Source organism: Cryptomeria japonica, chromosome 1 (assembly GCF_030272615.1).
Source record: "Cryptomeria japonica chromosome 1, Sugi_1.0, whole genome shotgun sequence".
Lineage (NCBI taxonomy): Eukaryota > Viridiplantae > Streptophyta > Pinopsida > Cupressales > Cupressaceae > Cryptomeria > Cryptomeria japonica.
The window spans coordinates 629,935,843-629,953,445 of NC_081405.1; the positions used below are offsets into that span (position 1 = coordinate 629,935,843).

A 17,603-nucleotide genomic window follows, 5' to 3' on the forward strand; every position below is an offset into this window, starting at 1 on the left:
TCGGTGACCTTTGGATTTTCTTTAGAATGAAAATCTAGACCATAGTGGCCTCAAAATTTAAGATTACTCAATAATTTTACACTATCAACTTTAGAAATATAATGTAAGGAAGGACACCCTAAAGCTAAGCTCTAGATGTCATAAACTAGGTTTGGGTTCACTTATTTATATTAGGATATAAAATGGTAACACATAAGCCTAGGATATGCACTATCATCTACATAATACAATTTAAATTAAGTTGAGCATGAAAAGTTGCTTTATTTCAAATGACATGTTGAAGTGCCCTTGCTATTGACTAGCATCTATACAGTACAACAAGTAACTCTAAATAAAAAGCATAGTGCAAATCAAATATTGCAAGGCAATGAAAGAAATCTACTAAAGATTGTATTGTACTAGATATGGTCATGTCACGTAACATTGTCTTAGATTGAAACATGGTCTTTCTATTGCAACCTAGTTTAGCTTGCATGCAAACTACAAAGTTCAATGTGTCTATGTTTTAACCTATACCTAAATATTGGTTGTGCTAAGAAGCATAATGGGCTCTCTTGATATAAGATACGAAGACCTTGACTTGCTAAACTAGGTTGCAATGAACTTTAAAAAAATGAATCAATGAATCAAAATTGACTAAAGAAATAAGAAAGTTTTTCTAATAATTTTAGATAAGTATTTACAACATGTACTCAGAGACTCAGAATGAATCAACATTGACTAAAGAAATAAGAAAGTTTTTCTAATAAGAGTGAATCAACATTGACTAAAGAAATAAGAAATTTTTTCTAATAATTTTAAATAAGTATTTACAACATGTATTCAAAATAATATAAAATATATACACCTTGATGGCTCTGGGTAGGGTAGTTACTTTTCACGTGAAATTTAAAAAAATTAAGGGCAGCAAATGTTTTAATTTTTACAAAAACCCACCATGTTTTCCATGCCAACACTAAGTTTTAGCTTGGATTGATGCAACGTACAGTCCCACCTAGTATTTGTCGTTTCTTAGATAGAATCTAAGAAAAAACCCTACAAATATGAGATTAGAAACACCTAACTCAGAAAATAATTAACTTCAAATGATTGATATATTTGATGTGCTTCCTCAACTGGAAGCCTGAGCTTGCTGGCCTGCTTTTTCCAACTATCTAGAAGTGTGGAGATCTTTTAAGTACCAACCCATCAGATTTTGTTTTCATCAGATGCAAGATTTGTAGCAGTCCTTGTAGATTGTTTTGGGTTGTGTCAAGGTTATATCACTCTTTCTTTGCAGCAGTCCTTAGTAATTTGCTTCATATAAAGTTTCAGTCTGTCTCCTCCTTATAACTTTGCTTTTTCTTGAAAATGGCCTGCAATACAATTGCAGTAAGCTGCCATGACCTCAATTTATTCTGTCGGGCAAATCATACTGCTGCTCCTCAAGGATGTTTGAGCCTGAGGACAGGTTTATCTGTCCCATACAAAGGTTTGCATACCACATTGGGGCTGTCTCATTATAAAAATGGCTATAAGGTAGGCCTTCACAGCTATTTGAAAAATGGTTCATTGCCTTATAAGCATTCAGTGTCATGGTCACTTTCTTCTTCTTCTTCTTCTTCTTCTTACCATTTGAAAAGTGGGTTCTTGCCATATAAGCATTTAGCACCATCTCCATGCCAAAAAACAATGGCCCGTTTGGTTGATTTGGCTGAAACATTAGAGGAGCAGAGTGTTTTTGATCTTAAAGAATACATGAAGTCCAAGGCAGTGGCAGTGAATGAGGCATTGGATAGAGCAATCCCACTTAGCTACCCTAAAAGGATGCATGAAGCCATGAGGTACTCTCTTCTTGCAGGAGGAAAGAGGGTAAGGCCTGTTCTTTGCATTGCAGCATGTGAGCTTGTGGGAGGAACACAAGATCTGGCCATGCCAGCTGCATGTGCAATGGAGATGGCTCATACAAGCTCACTTATACATGATGATCTGCCTTGTATAGACAATGATGACTTAAGAAGAGGCAAGCCCTCAAATCACAAAGTATTTGGTGAATCAGTTGCTGTTCTTGCAGGGTATGCCCTGCTCGGACTGTCCTTTGAGCATATTGCAGTTTTTACAAGCAAGAGTGTAGACTGTTCTAGGACTTTGAAGGTTATATCTGAATTGGGTATGGCAGTAGGCTCTCGGGGAGTTGCAGGAGGTCAGTTTGTTGATACTGTAAGTGAAGGGAATGGTTCTATTGATTTCGAAACTCTTAAATGGATTCACATCCACAAGACGGCTATGTTGTTACAGTGCTCTGTTGTTTGTGGAGCAGTAATTGGAGGTGGATCAGAGGAGGAGATTGAGAGGGTTAGGAGATATGCTCATTATGTGGGTCTTCTGTTTCAAGTGGTTGATGACATACTGGATGTTACAAGATCATCACAAGAATTGGGTAAGACTGCAGGCAAGGATTTGTCTGCTGACAAGGCCACTTACCCCAAGCTGATGGGCTTGGAGAAGGCTAAGGAATATTGTGCTGATTTGGTGAAGAAAGCTAAGGATGAGCTGTCTTGCTTTGATGCTGTGAAGGCTGCACCTCTGTTGGGTCTTGCAGATTACATTGCACGCAGACAAAACTAAAGCCACCTGCTCGTTTTGCATTCCACTGGTTTTTAGAAAGCGTCAGCTCAGTATTAAATATTATGGGCTTTTATTTGTTCAAATCTTATCCTTAGTATAAGATGTGGTTAAAGTGTTTGATTTTTAATTATTTTTGATAAGTTCTAATCCCAAAAATGAGATCTGAAGTAGAGTTTTAAGTGGGGGTTCATGGTTTTTGACTGTTATCTTTTTTATAGGACTTCCAAAATTGTTACTCTGGAAAAGTTAGGTATTTTCTTATTTTAGTTTATAGTTGTAATAGCAAAAATTGTATATTTATGTTTTTTTTTCTTATGTTTTTGACTCACTTTGATTAGAGTGTTCTAAATGTAATGATTAGTCTATGTTTGGTATATTCTTTTATAAATTCAGCTTTTTAATTCTAAGTTGTTGGTCTTAAAAGTTAACTATTGAATGATAATTTATAACTGTATGGTGAAAATTGCATACCTATGCCCTTTTCCTTTATATTTGGGCTTGCTTTGATTAGAGTGTTCTTAATGTAATAATTAGTTTACAATTGACAAATTCTTGCATGAATTTGACTCATGACATCCCACATCCCAATCTCCACATAAACAATCCCCAAATTTGCATTCCTCCTCCCTAAGCCTATTTATCATCAACCTAGATCACATCTAGGTGTGGACTTGACTAAGTCATTTCTATAGTTATAACTTTGATCTCTAACTTACGTAAAATTCCAATTTAGATTTCTTGCCTAGCCACCCATTTCACTAGTTGTTGTGAGAGCATGACCCTCATATTTTAGCTACTAGTCTTTATAAACATACATACATAAAAAAAATTAAGGTAAGTGAGATTCAACAATCTATGAGCACTCCCGTGACCGTGAACACTCCCGTGAGATAAAATAGTGAATGGCTCATGTGAACGCTCCTGTGATCGTGAACTCTCCCGCTCTGGGGATTTCAAACTTGATCGTTATTGCAACGGCTCGACTGCGGGTCTGGGTGTGGACTCTTTCGCTCATGTCGTTGGGTTGGAACGTGATGCTCCCTTGATGGGTGTTGAGGCCCTTAGACGCCCCCCTCCTGTTGTGACTAGTGGTTTGACTGGTGTTGGGGGTTCTACTGCTACTGTTGTGGACGCCCCTAAGCTTGCTCTTGGACGTAGCTTTGCTCGTGTGGCTAGAGCTGCTGCTCATAAGGTTCCCTGTCCTCTTCTCTATGCCAAGAATTCCCTAGTTGTGGTCTGTGGCTTGAAGGTTACAGAAAATGTTGAGTTCTACCAACGTTGCGCTTTGGTATGTAGATTTACTAGGTTTTGGCCTTCTCTTCCGGAACTTCATCATTGGGTGAGTGATTCCTGGAAACCTCTCGTTGCTCATGGCATTGAACTTTTTCCTTGTGCTAAAGGCTTTTTCATTGCCTCCTTTACTTCTAATCTTGATCGTGATTTTATTTTGAGTAAATTGTGGATTTGGGGATATCACTCTCTTTCTCTTAAGCCTTGGACAACTTCTTTCAACCCCCTTATTGAATATCTTACTGTTCGTCCGATTTGGGTCCACCTTGCTAATCTTCCTCTCCATTTCTGGGAGCCTTCTTGCTTCGAGGCCATTGGTAACTCCATCAGCAGTTTTCTGAAAGTTGATAATGTCACAACTTTTATGGGTCATTCAACCTTTTTCCCGTTTGTTAGTTGATATTGACATTTCTCAGCCCCTCCCTAGGGATGTGGTTCTCATGGTTGGGGATAGGCCTTGGACCCAATCGTTGGTTTTTGAGGGCCTCCCCTTTCGCTGTTGAAGATGCTTCTCAACGGGTCACTTAGCTTCAAACTATTCCCTCTCCCGTTGTAGAGGTGCTGCTACTTGGTGGAAGGATGCTACTGAAGATCACTTGACGATTAATTCTTTTGAATCTGCTTCTGTTGAGTCCTCTTTAGAGGATGATTAATGTAATTTAATTGATTGATATTTGTTTACATGTAATTAATTAGCCTTGTAAGTCATTTTATATGGAGCTTCATTGCTACTAAGTTCAAATGGGGGAAATTAGGACCACTCAGTCGTCAATGATAATTTTATATAGCATGTGATACATAAGGTTAGATTTACATAGTGTGGCATCCTATCATACACAAATGAAATAACATGTACTTAGATCATCCTTTTTGTGTCCACTAATATGTTGTAATAGGGCAATGTCAAGAGAAGATTCTATTCCCTGGACAAACATAAACATCATATAAATAAGTAAATCAAATTAATCCTACCTCTCAAAATTAACCCAATTTAATTAATTGCTATTTAGCCTTTCAAGTCATTTTATATAGAGCTTCATTCGTACTAAGTTCAAGTGGGGGGAATCAGGACCATCGAGTCGTCAATGATAGTTTCATATAACATGTGATACATAAGATTAGATTTACATGATACTTTTGTGTCCACCAATCTATTGTAATGAGATAATGTCAAGAGAAGCTTATATTTCCCAAACAAAAAGAACACCATATAATAAGCTTTGATTTATTTAGGTAATTCATCTGAAATCACATAAGCTTAATTTCAAATGAACTACCTAAACAATTTAAAACTTACACTATATTGTTTAAACCAAAATACAATAAACCTCCCTCTTACTACCTATGTTGAGCTTCATCATCATCAGATGGTGCTCCCTCCACCCTTGCATGAAGGTTGGGGCCCATGCCCACTACTAATAGCTGCTATGGTCATCATTGTCATCTCCCACCATATCCCACCATAGCTGCTATGGCCCACTACAGCTGCTATGATCCTCCTCATCGTCATCTATGACAACCCACAATCCAAAATATTGTCTTTCGATCTCACCAAGACAGAGTGGAGAACACTAAAGCTGCTATGATCCTCCTCATCGTCATCTATGACAACCCACAATCCAAAATATTCTCTTGAGAACACTAATGGTGTCCCACCCTGTCCGTGACTTAAAAGGAGCACTTTTACATGACTACTTTTACTAATGGAAAACTCAGATCAATCAGCATTGTGCTGTAATTGTTTGAGTCTTTGAACTGTTTTGAGCTATGTTTTGATCCCCTGTGTGCATTGAAAAGTGAATAGGTGAACTATAGTGTAATACAGTGCACGCCACATAAACCCCCGACAGCCCACCTTATCCCTAGTTGGTTCTATCCTACAGTAGAAAGGGTACTATGGTGGGAGGAGCAGATGTGACTATGGATTGCAATGCAACCATGAAACCGCTGAAACAGAAACAACACGAATTGAAGGAATGGGAAAGAAAGACCCTAAAGCTTGGCGAGTAGGCCGAAGGGGGACACACAGTTTTAAGTCATTTTAAAATTCATTTCGATTTTGGAATGAAAGTAGCAACTATAGCCATTGGGATGTGACTCTACTATAGATGATATTGGGGAATGAGAGAACTCTCTTTGTTATGTTAGCATTATTCATTGATCAGCAAGGAGGCGAGCAGTGAGTATATTCCTTTCTCCCAAATTGAAGTGTCATGTGGTTTGATAACAAAGAGGCATACAACATCTATTTTGTGAAGTAGGTATTGATCAGCTATTTGCATTGGTTTGTATTGGTTGCATTCCACATTGGATTTGCTACATTACAATTTAGAATTATATAGAGCTTGAATTTGGTTTTGTTTGAGTCAAGTTGAGTTATCAAGGAGCTGAGTTTGATATTTGGAGACGTATAAAAAATCACATAAGAGTGTGATTGAGTGGCTTTGATTTGGTGTGAAGAGTTGTCTTGGGTATGGGTTTTGGAAAACAAGGTGAGAGACTTGGGATCAATCTAGGAGATAAGACCATGATGTTGAGACTTGGAGATCTATGGGGAGTTGGGGTTACTGTCATCATTTATAAAAGAGTGTGAGCATTCTTAATTGAGTTTGACTTTCCATGTTTGGGTTTTCTTAACAATCAAGGACTACTCTATATTGCAATTAGTCTAGAGCCTTTTAACATCAATAAGGAACCTATTACTCTTATATTTGTTATAGGGGATCAAGGTGGTTTGAAGTGTTCAAGAGCATAGGGAGTTGGGTCATCGATTTGGGACATTACCCTTAGAGACAAAGGAGAGTAGTCCTAACATCCAGTATTAGGGAAACCTTGGTTTGAGCTACATAAATCCTAGAGATGAAATAGAGTAATCACACCTTGCACTAAAGTGGTGAGGTTTCCTAGGTGGATGTGAATGGCTCTAGGGTGGGTTGTCCATGTTGGTGGTAGTGCTCATCGAGCTAGGTAAGTGATGTTGGTTTGTGTGTTGAGCAAAGAATGGGGATACATGGAAGTTGGGTGTCTATAGTAATGCCCCAAGCCTCACACCCAAGATAGTAGCCAAGCAAATATTTTTTTGAAGATCAACATAATAACAACTCTCAACAATTATGAAATGGCATTGACATGTCATACTACATGCCAATGTGCACACATGGTGCCATGCCAAGCACAATGACACACAAAGCAAACAAGATTATTGTAACAAAGCTTTATATCATACACAACACATGACATCCATAACACTTACAAGACAACACCATTGCTCCAAGCAAAGTGGTACAAGTGAAAGACTTCCCAATCATAAGATGAAACCACCATAATGAACTTATGAGAGAGAGGAATGATACCACAACGACGAGTGGGTCTTAACTCCATGATCACATTCTCTCATGAAATTTACACAAGGGTATGATGAGGGAACCATCTATGATGTAGGAGCATTCAAGCTCATAAGTAGTTATGCATCACCAAGAAAATATTTTCCTTTTATTGTTTAATTTTTGCATTTATTGTGTAGATTGGTATTCAAGAGAATCTTTTGGAGTGTTATATAAGGATAAAATCTTCATTTAACAATAATTGGCTTCCATTTCAAAAATCAAAAGCAACTAGTTTGTTTACTGCATAATTTCAAGATTCAAGAGTTAGAAGGAGTCTATTGACACAGTAGATAAAACTTGGAAAAGAAAATTAATCAAAATGAAATAATTTTCTCAAGTTTGATGCCTAGATAATTTTGTCTAACACAAGTGACTTTTGACATTCCATTCTTATCTTATTCTTCAACTCGGTACTTATATTGGAGAGAAAAGATCATGATTTTTGAGAAAATATTTAAAGACTTCGATTTCCAAATGAGCGCGAGTCGGTTTATGTTTTTATTCACTTTTTAAAGTCATCAACAACAAGAAGGCATCTTTGCGATGTCTCCCGTCCAAGCAAGTTTGAATTATTCCCGCAACGGTTCCCCTGCAGCGCTGGACCCTATGTTGGGCGTTGCTTCTGTCGCCGTCGTGGTCGTGGGTAGTGGTGGTGCTGTTGCAGATAAACCTGGTGGAGGTACCTCGCGGCCCTCGGCTTCATTTTTTCCCTCTCTCTCGGCATCCCTTGTCAGCGACCCCCCTGTCTGTGCACGGGATGCTGGTGTTATTCAGCCCTCGGCCTCCGCTATTCCTGCTGGGGATTTGGTCGGGAAGGGCTCCTCCCGTCCCTTTGATTTGGGTTGTGGGCAGGATACGGTTCAGAGGTCTCAGCCTGGTAGACAAATGTTTAGTGGGGTCATCCCTGTGGCTAATGCCATCTCAGTTAATCTGAAAGATGATACGACTGAGGAGATTGCTTTTAATGCCTCTATTCTCTCTTCACATGGTGTGATCTGCTTGCCTTCCCTCCCTCAACTTCACACCTGGTCTCTGATCATTGGGAACCTCTCATTACCTGTAAAGTCCATATTTTCTCCATGGTGAAAGATTTTTTTGTTGCTGAGTTTGATAAAACTCAAGACAGAAACAAAATCCTATATGATAAATTTTTTAGCCGGGAGAATAAATTTATGTTAATGATCAAGCCTTGGCACACTTATTTCAACCCTTCTACTGAAATGTTTACTAAGATTCCAACTTAGGTTTTTCTCCCTAATCTCCCACTTCATTTAATGAATGATTCTCTTTTAGAGGAAGTAGGTAACGCCCTGGGATATTTTTTGATGATAGATGATGAATCCTTCGATATTTTCCATTCCACATTTGTTCGCATATTGGTTGATTTGGATATTTCAAAAGGGTTGTCTGCTGAAATTATACTTAGATCTTCTAAGGGTTCTTGGGTCCAATCCTTGGACTATGAAGGGATTCCCTTCCATTGTAGAAGATGCTTCAAAACTGGTCATGTTGCGTCACATTGTGGTTTTGAAAAAAAGGCATCAATAGCCACATGGTAGAATGGTGCTTCTCATTAGCATTATATGGTCATGAAGAAATTAATGCATCAAGCTTGGGTGCCATATTTGGAAGCATTTAATAATGAATTTGAAACATATATAGAGGAATTTTAAAAGACAATTGAAAGTAAATGAAAGAATAGGTTTGGGTGCCCTTTTTAGTGCCTTATGGAATGACCCACTAAACTTAACCCAAAATTCCCACTCTCTCTCTATATATATATATATATATATATATATATATATATATATATATATATAAGGCACTTATAGAATAGGAAATGCTCTAGCCATAGACTTAAACTCATCTGGACCATCTGAATCTTTACTCACTCTCTAAAAATTACACTCCCAGGTACTAGGAGTGCACCGAGGTTGTCATCCTTAGGAGCATATAAAAATAATTATATAAATAAGCTTGAGTTTCGCCTTGGAATTCAGCCTAAAGGCTCAGGATGTCAGGTCAATCCATACGAGATTCCTTCCGAATATGCGTTTAGTTAATTTAATCTTTCAATTTGTATTATCTCGACCTTTTGATTAAAAAACCATGGAGCTTCAAAAATCTAACAACTCATCCTTAGCTAAATCCTAATCTTCATCCCTGAATGCCTAAGTACTAGGGACAACTTTGTCCTTAGACTGCCTACATACTTGTTTTGGCACGAGATCGAGCTATAAAATATGTAGTTCTGGTTTTCTATCTATGTTTATAAAAACTATAAGGTGGGTACGCAACCCACTCTAGGGTCAACTTCACAAACAATTTTTTTGTGATTGCTACCCACGATGCGTTGGTATTATAGATGTGTTGCATTAGTTTTGTCATTGATGTCAACACTTATCCTTCTGGAGATCTATGGTTATGGTTATGGTTATCCTTATGGAGATCTATGGTTATGGTGATAAGAGTAAATTCTTGTCTTTTCAGGAATTCAATGGAAGCCTAGTAAGGTTTGGCGATGATAAAGCTTGTTTAATCAGAGGAAAAGGCACTATATCCTTAGATGGTAAGCACAATACTAACAATGTTTATCATGTTGAAGGTTTGAAGCATAATATTTTGAGTGTTGGTCAATTAGTTGAAAAAGGATTTCAGTTGCAATTCAAGAATGGTAAATGCAAAATCAGAAACAAAACTAGATTGGAGATTGCAACCGGTAATCAGGCTAAAGGTAATATCTTTCATTTGAACAACAATGATAAGACATGCTTGATTGCACATATTGATGAAAGTTGGTTATGACATAAGAGACTTTGTCATGTGAATTTTGATTGCATTGTAAAGATCAGTTCAACTAAGGTAGTAAGGGATTTACCTAAGATTGTGAAACCTCATAATCTGGTATGTAAGGAATGTCAAATGGGAAAGCAAGTTAGAACAACTTTTAAGAGTATTTATGAGAAATCCAATAATGTTCTTCATTTAATTCATACTGACTTGTGTGGTCTGGCAAGAACAAGAAGTCTACAGGGAGAGATATTTTATACTAATTATTGATGATTATTCTAGAATGTGTTGGGTTACTTTTCTCAAGGAGAAATCAAAAGCTTTTGGAAAATTCAAATTATTCAAGGCAATGGTAGAAAATGAAACCAGTAAGAAAATCAAATATTTGAGATCAAATCAAGGAGGAGAATTTACATCAAAGGAATTTAATACATTATGTGAAGTGAATGGAATCAAAAGATAACTATCAGCACCTCAAACACCTCAGCAGAATGGAATTGTGAAGTGGAAGAACAAAACTATTATGGAAGAAGCTAGAAGCATGGTATTGGAAGCAAATCTACCTCATGTGTATTGGAGAGAAGAAATGAATATAGAGGTTTACACTTTTAACAGAGTTCACATCAAAGGTGAAACCGGTAAGACCCCTTATGAACTATGGTTTGGTAATACTCCTACTCTTAAGTACTTTAGAATATTTGGAAGAAAATGTTATATTATGAGAGATGAGTATGTTGGTAAATTTGATCCTAGAAGTGATGAAGGAATATTTCTTGGTTATTCATCCAAGAGCAAGGCATATAGATGTTTTAATAAAAGATTGCAGAAGATCATTGAGAGTGCTAATGTGAAGATAGATGAACACTTTAGAAGAAATTCAAGGTCTGTAGATTTTGAACCGACAGTTGAGATGATCATAAATGAGCCAATACAGAGTGTACCGGTACATAATGTGGATCCAGTCACACCGGCATCATCAGAGAATTCCACAGTGACTGAAGAACAACATCATGTGAATAAACTTAGGTATGTAATACTAAATCACTCTGAAAATCAGAGAATTGGAAATAAGTATCAAGGTGTTATGACAAGAGGAAGACCGGAAAATGAAGAGGTATGCTTAATTTCTCAAATTGAACCAAAATCTGTTATTGAAGCATGTCAAGATGAACATTGGATAAAAGCAATGGAAGATGCATTAGAACAAATTGAAAAGAACAATATATGGACACTAGTTCTTCGACCTAAAGACAAAAATGTAATTGGAACTAAATGGGTATATAGGAATAAACTTAATGAAGATGGTGAGGTAATTAGGAACAAAGCAAGATTAGTTTGTAAAGGTTATTCACAGAAAGAGAGAATTGATTATAATGAAACCTTTGCATCGACAGCCAGAATTGAGGCAGACAGATTATTTCTTGCATTTGCAGCTCATAAGAATTATAAAGTATATCAGATGGATGTAAAATGTGCATTTCTGAATGGTGATCTTGAAGAGGAAGTTTACATTGAACAACCTGATGGATTTTCATTGACAAATGATAAAGATATGGATTGCAGATTAAAGAAAACTTTGTATGGATTGAAGCAAGCTCCTAGAGCTTGGTATGCTAGATTGGACAAATATCTTTTGAAGCTTGGTTACACTATAGGTAATGCTGACAACAACTTATATTTCAAAGTGACTAATGATGACATCTTAGTTATTGAAGTTTTTGTTGATGATATCATTTTTGGAGGAGAAGATGGATTGTGTAAAGACTTTGCTAACAAGATGCAGGAAGAATTTGAAATGTCTATGATTGGGGAGATAAAATTATTTTTAGGATTGCAGATTTCATAGACTGATAGAGGTATATTCATATGTCAAACACAATACTTGAAAGAAATATTGAAGAAATTTGGTATGGAAAACTCTAAACCGGTAAGTACTCCTATGACTACAACTGATAAATTGACATTGAAGGATGATTCGGCTCTTGTTAATCTGATAAGATACAAATCTATGGTTGGAGGTTTACTGTATTTGACACAAACAAGACCTGATATAATGAATGCAATATGTATTGTTTCAAGATTTCAGAGTAATCCTAAAGAAATCATGAATCAACAGTAAAAAGGATTTTCTGGTATCTACAAGGCACAACAAATCTTAGTTTATGGTACCCTAAAGATACAAATTTTGATTTATGTGCATACACCGATGCAAATTGGGCAGGAGATGTAGATGACAAAAAGAGCACAACTGACAGAGCATTCTTTTTTGGTAGCAAATTGATTTCATGGTTAAGAAAGAAACAGAGTTGTACATCATTATCAACAACAGAATCAGAATATGTTGCAGCAGCAACTAATTGTACTCAGGTATTATGGATTAAACAAATTATGTTGAAGGACATAAAGGTAAAATGCAAAGAACCTATAATCATTTATTGTGATAATTCAATAACAATTGATATATCAAAGAATCTGGTATTTCATTCTAAGACTAAACATGTTTCTATCAAATATAACTTTTTGAAAGAGAATGTTGAAGCAAAAGAAGTGAGATTGGTTTATGTGAATACTAAAGAGCAGATTGCAGATATCTTTACGAAGCCTTTACCTAAGGAACTTTTGAATGTCTCGGAGAGTAGCTTGGGGTAATACCCTCACCAACAGAGACCTAGACAATTGAAGATTGGGATCAAACCGACAGAAACTAACAGAGAAACCTTTTTCCGGCTTTGATGGAGGAGAGCTACTTCACAGGGGGGAGTAGTTGGTTATATTAATTGGTTATATGTTCTGGTATTTATTTGCTTTGGCATTTGATGTCAAAGGGGGAGAGATGTCTATGGAAAAACATTATCCTAGGGGGAGAGATTATTCTTTTTGGAGACATTATTCATTGGGGGGGAGATATATACTCTCTGCATTTTGATTTTGATTTCTGGTATTGATCTATTTTGGAGATTGTTGGTTTTTGGTTTTTGGCATTTTGTTTTGGCACTTAGGTGTTTTTCCATCTAGTGTTGTCATCAATGCCAAAGGGGGAGATTGTTGGTATTATGGATGTGTTGCATTAGTTTTGTCAATGATGTCAATACTTATCCTTCTGGAGATCTATGGTTATGTTGAACCGGCAAATTGTGTTCATCGGCAAATTCAGCGACTTATGCACAATCACTGGTATATTGTCCACCGACATGTTATATTGTTCACCGACACTGAAGATGACTTGTTATCATCTAGAGATCACTTGATTATGTCAAAGACATGGTTTGGATACTTGGTTTTGGTATTTTGATTAATGGTCTAATCAGTTTGACATATTAGCTTTTATTGGTAGATTGGTCAAGGTTATGGACCAGTATGCGTTATCTATTCCAGATCAGCATGACACGTTATGGAGATGATTTATTGATTGAATATTGTTGTAAATGTATTGAGCCAACATGATGCATCACATCTAGACTTGTTTGTAATTGATTTAATTGTAATATTGTTAGTGAGCTGACCTACACATTTGGTCTTAGGTTTTGTATATATGTAAGATCTCATTTGAGATGAGATATGACACATATGGTATGTAAGGTTATGGTATGGTAATGTAACATGGTATGTGCGAATATTGAAGATCATATGAGCAGACCATAAGAGAAGGTTCAAGGAAGGTTTGAAGGTGTTTTTCAGAGCTTAACCTGTACTGAATCCAACATTGGAGATGTTATTTTGAGTAGTACATTATTCTAGGATTTAACCATCCTACTATAGTCACTGCGACTTCCATTTGAGCAATGTGCTCTAGGCGGTTCGTCTTTTTGCATGTGCAGACCCCATTTGTATACACATACTATCTGTAGTAGTATCATCTGATTGTGGGTAAGGTTTCCCACCATGGCTTTTCCCCTTACAGGGTTTCCACATCAAAATCTTTATGTTATGTGTTGTGGATGTTGCTTCTCTTTATGTTTCATGCATTAAGTTTCATCAGTATTGATATTAACTATTAATCTATTAACCAACATTAAGTTTGGTTTACCGGTATTAAGTATCAAGTTTGAATAAGTTATAATTGGGTTAAAATTAATAAACAACTTATTCACCCCCCCCCTCTCAGTTTCCTTCTGGTTCCTAACACGATGGTAGCTCTTATAGAAAAAAGGCTCAAGGTGGCCTTCTTCTTACGACTTAAAACAACTAAGTCCTATTTCCTATAATTTACATCACCCTTGACCGGTTATCATCTGTGAAACTTTCATTAGATAAATAATTTCCAAAATCATCACACACAACCAAACCCTAACAGGGTTTTTTAAAGTTTAACTGAATGGATGTTAGTTCATTTAAAATTTATCTTTTTAGGTTATCGATTCAAAGGGGATTACTCGCCCCTTGGATTTTAACTTCCAAATGACCCTTATTTCTTCCTGTCAATTTATAAGGACGATGCCACAAATGTCGTCTTTGCAGCTTTATTAAGCATTTAGTGTAGTAGTTCAACATGATGGCATTACCCGTAAGCATAACCTAGAGGCACCATAGATACCGAAGGTTGCTAAATTTTTGGTTTCATCTCCTCTTATTTAGTTATCTAACTAAGAATCCAACTATAAATTCATGAAAGCTTAAGTAAATCATTATACTAAAACAACTATGAAAATGAAACTATTACATGCAAAGAATCATTTCTTGAAATTTAAAACTAAGATTTTAATTTTACGTAATTGAAAGGAACATTCACTTGAAAATGAAAATTAAAAAATCAACTACTTGGAAAGTAATATTTTCTTGAAAGAAAACTATGATAATAATTAAACTCTAAAAATTGAACTAAATACATGAAAGTACTAATTGCTTGAAAATTATGGTACTTGTAACAGATAGTTATGAAAATGATTTTAATTGCTTGTAAGATACTAATTTTTTTGAAACAAAAACTAATAAACTTCAAATATGACACCTAATACTTGAAAGGTACTAAATTGCTTGGAAGAAAATCAAACTATTAAATAACAAGACTTTGAAAATGAATTTAATATTTGTTTGAGGGAAAAACTATTTAATAATAAGCTTGAAAATAACCACATTATTGTTAAATACTAATTGTTTGAAAATAAGATTAGAAAAGAGTCTAAATACTTGTAATGTATTGTTCGCTAGTTAACCAATGTAAATAATAATAAGGCTCCTAATAAATATAAATAATTCTATTTGTTTAAAAAAGAAAACTAACTAATACTAAAAATGAGATCACTTGAAAGGAAATATTAAGTAATATTTTGAAAGTTGAATCTATATACTTGCAAAAATACTAGTTGTTAAGGTTTGTAAAGTATCTAATTACTTTTGGAAAGCTAGATAAAGTTTTGAAAATAAGACTAACACGAATTAAAAATGAGCTAATACTTAGTGTTTAAATATGTACATGCTAAACACTTTTAAAATGTAAAGACTAAATACTTGCAAATAAAATTCATCTATTTCATTTCTTAAAAATAATTTCTAATCAATCTACTTCTACTTGTTCTTGGACTAATGCCAATTTATTTTGCAAAATTATAATTGATAAACTAACTAATTCATCCAATTGAAGTAACATCAACTTTATCTATAGATATTTCCTATATATGATAACTTTATCAATTTCAAATTCTTAGAAATGAGCTAATATTTTGCTCCTAAAATTTACTTCATGAAAATTATTATTTAATTTTTTAAGTGATCATGGGATAAGTTTTCGAAAACTTATTTTGCTTGATTAAGATAAGAATCCAAAAATCTATAACAACAAAATCTAGCATTTATTCAACTTCCAAACTAAGTTTCATTAGTCATTTACAAGTAAAAGATGAGTATTTAATTTGATATCTACAACCTAAGTCAAGTTTAAACTAATGTAAAAAAAGTTTTCTCTAACTATTCCTCTCTTAAAGAGTCAATAGTTTAATCTATGAGGTTTAAAATAATATCTTCACACTTCAATTTTGTAATTTTACAAATACTACTCAATATTGAAGATTAAATTAACTCTAAGATTTGAGGAATAATTACTAACTAGTTTTTCAATATGATCTTACTAATAGTTTTAACTATTTTGGTTTGTCTACTAACACAAGATATTATTTTTTGAAGAGATATTTTACTTTTGAAATAATTTAAATACTAAAGAATTAGCTATTATTTTTTGTTTTCACTAATATTTAAATAAGAACTAATTAGAATTAATGCTTAATAATTTTACCATTTTTTTTTTCCTTGTCAATAAATGTTGAATTCATTTGAAAATAAAATTAAACTCATTTTCGCATAAGAATAAATAAAACTAGTTTAAAACTTCTAAAAGTCTCGACAGCCTAACTTCTAAAAAGGTTGATGTTTTTTACCAAAGATTTTCATTCTAAAAAGATTGCTTTCTTATCCTAATATTCTTCCTTGAACATAAATTTGATTATATATTTTATCTAGATAACTAAATATAAATATTGCTTTATTTCTATTTTTTTAAATCACTTTTTCTCAAAATTGCATATTTGATAGAAATATGAATTAAAATAATATTAAATATAACTTATATTTATTGGATAAACTTAATCTTTTAATCTCATTTAATTATTATTTTAAGGATAGTTTAGATTTAATCTCTTAAGATTTAAATATAATAAAAAATTTAAAGACGTTTGTAATATATCATTTATTAATAATTATATTATATTTTAATTAATTAATTAATTGATAATTAAAATTTAATATTTATTTAAATATTAACATATATTTAAATTAATATGTTAACATAACATTTAAATTAATATGTAATATTAACATTGAAATTAAGCTCCTCCCAAGAGGAGCCATGGCAAAAGAAGTAGCTTTGTTTGCTATGGTTTGGTTTTTGGTTTTGTGGATGGCCCTAATTTCTCGGCTTATATTTATGGTTACTGATTAATCCTGGACTTAACTATCTTTTGCCCTACGTGATATATTTTAACTAAGAATTTTATATACTATGTTAATATGCATAGTATGTTTAAAGTTTTTGATAGAGGAAAGTTTAGGAGGTTGTGATTTTATTGTTTCTCTGCTAACAATTGTTTATCTGTTGTTATCTTGATTGTACCTGGGTTAGTCCCCTAGTTTTGGCTGCTTTTAATATCAAAAACATTGAAACTAACATTAAAATTATCATTAAATTCAATGTAGTAATGATTACATTTTTTAATTAGTAAATAAAAACCATAAATTAACTTTATTTCTTCTTAAATATGACACCCTATTTATTAATCCACCCAACCACTCATTAAAAATAGGATCTTCCACACATATCACCCCTAAATAGGTGAGTGGTTATGATAGATCGCTTCAAATCAAATTATTAGTGGATTATTTATTTTAAAAAAAATTCTTTTAGCATTAAATTTAAGATGGGATACATTGCAGATAGTGCCAAAATATGTACAATTTAGTAATGTTAAATTTATAAATATTTAATTTAATATGTTTTTTTTTTGGCAAAAGTGGTAAACCATTTATATATATTAATATAAT

General features: G+C 34.2%; 1 protein-coding gene across 1 annotated transcript; it reads left to right on the forward strand.

Annotated features, from left to right (window-relative positions):
• Positions 1-1,078: 1,078 nt before the first annotated feature.
• Positions 1,079-2,922, forward strand: LOC131042491 (geranylgeranyl pyrophosphate synthase 7, chloroplastic). Its single transcript, XM_057975800.2, has one exon. The coding sequence runs from the start codon at positions 1,351-1,353 to the stop codon at positions 2,605-2,607; it is 1,257 nt and encodes a 418-aa protein (XP_057831783.2). The 5' UTR covers positions 1,079-1,350; the 3' UTR covers positions 2,608-2,922.
• The last annotated feature ends 14,681 nt before the right edge of the window (positions 2,923-17,603 follow it).

What these genes read in the sequence shown, in the direction of transcription:
- LOC131042491 (XM_057975800.2), top strand. Translation starts at nt 1,351, where the DNA reads ATGGCCTGCAATACAATTGCAGTAAGCTGCCATGACCTCAATTTATTC.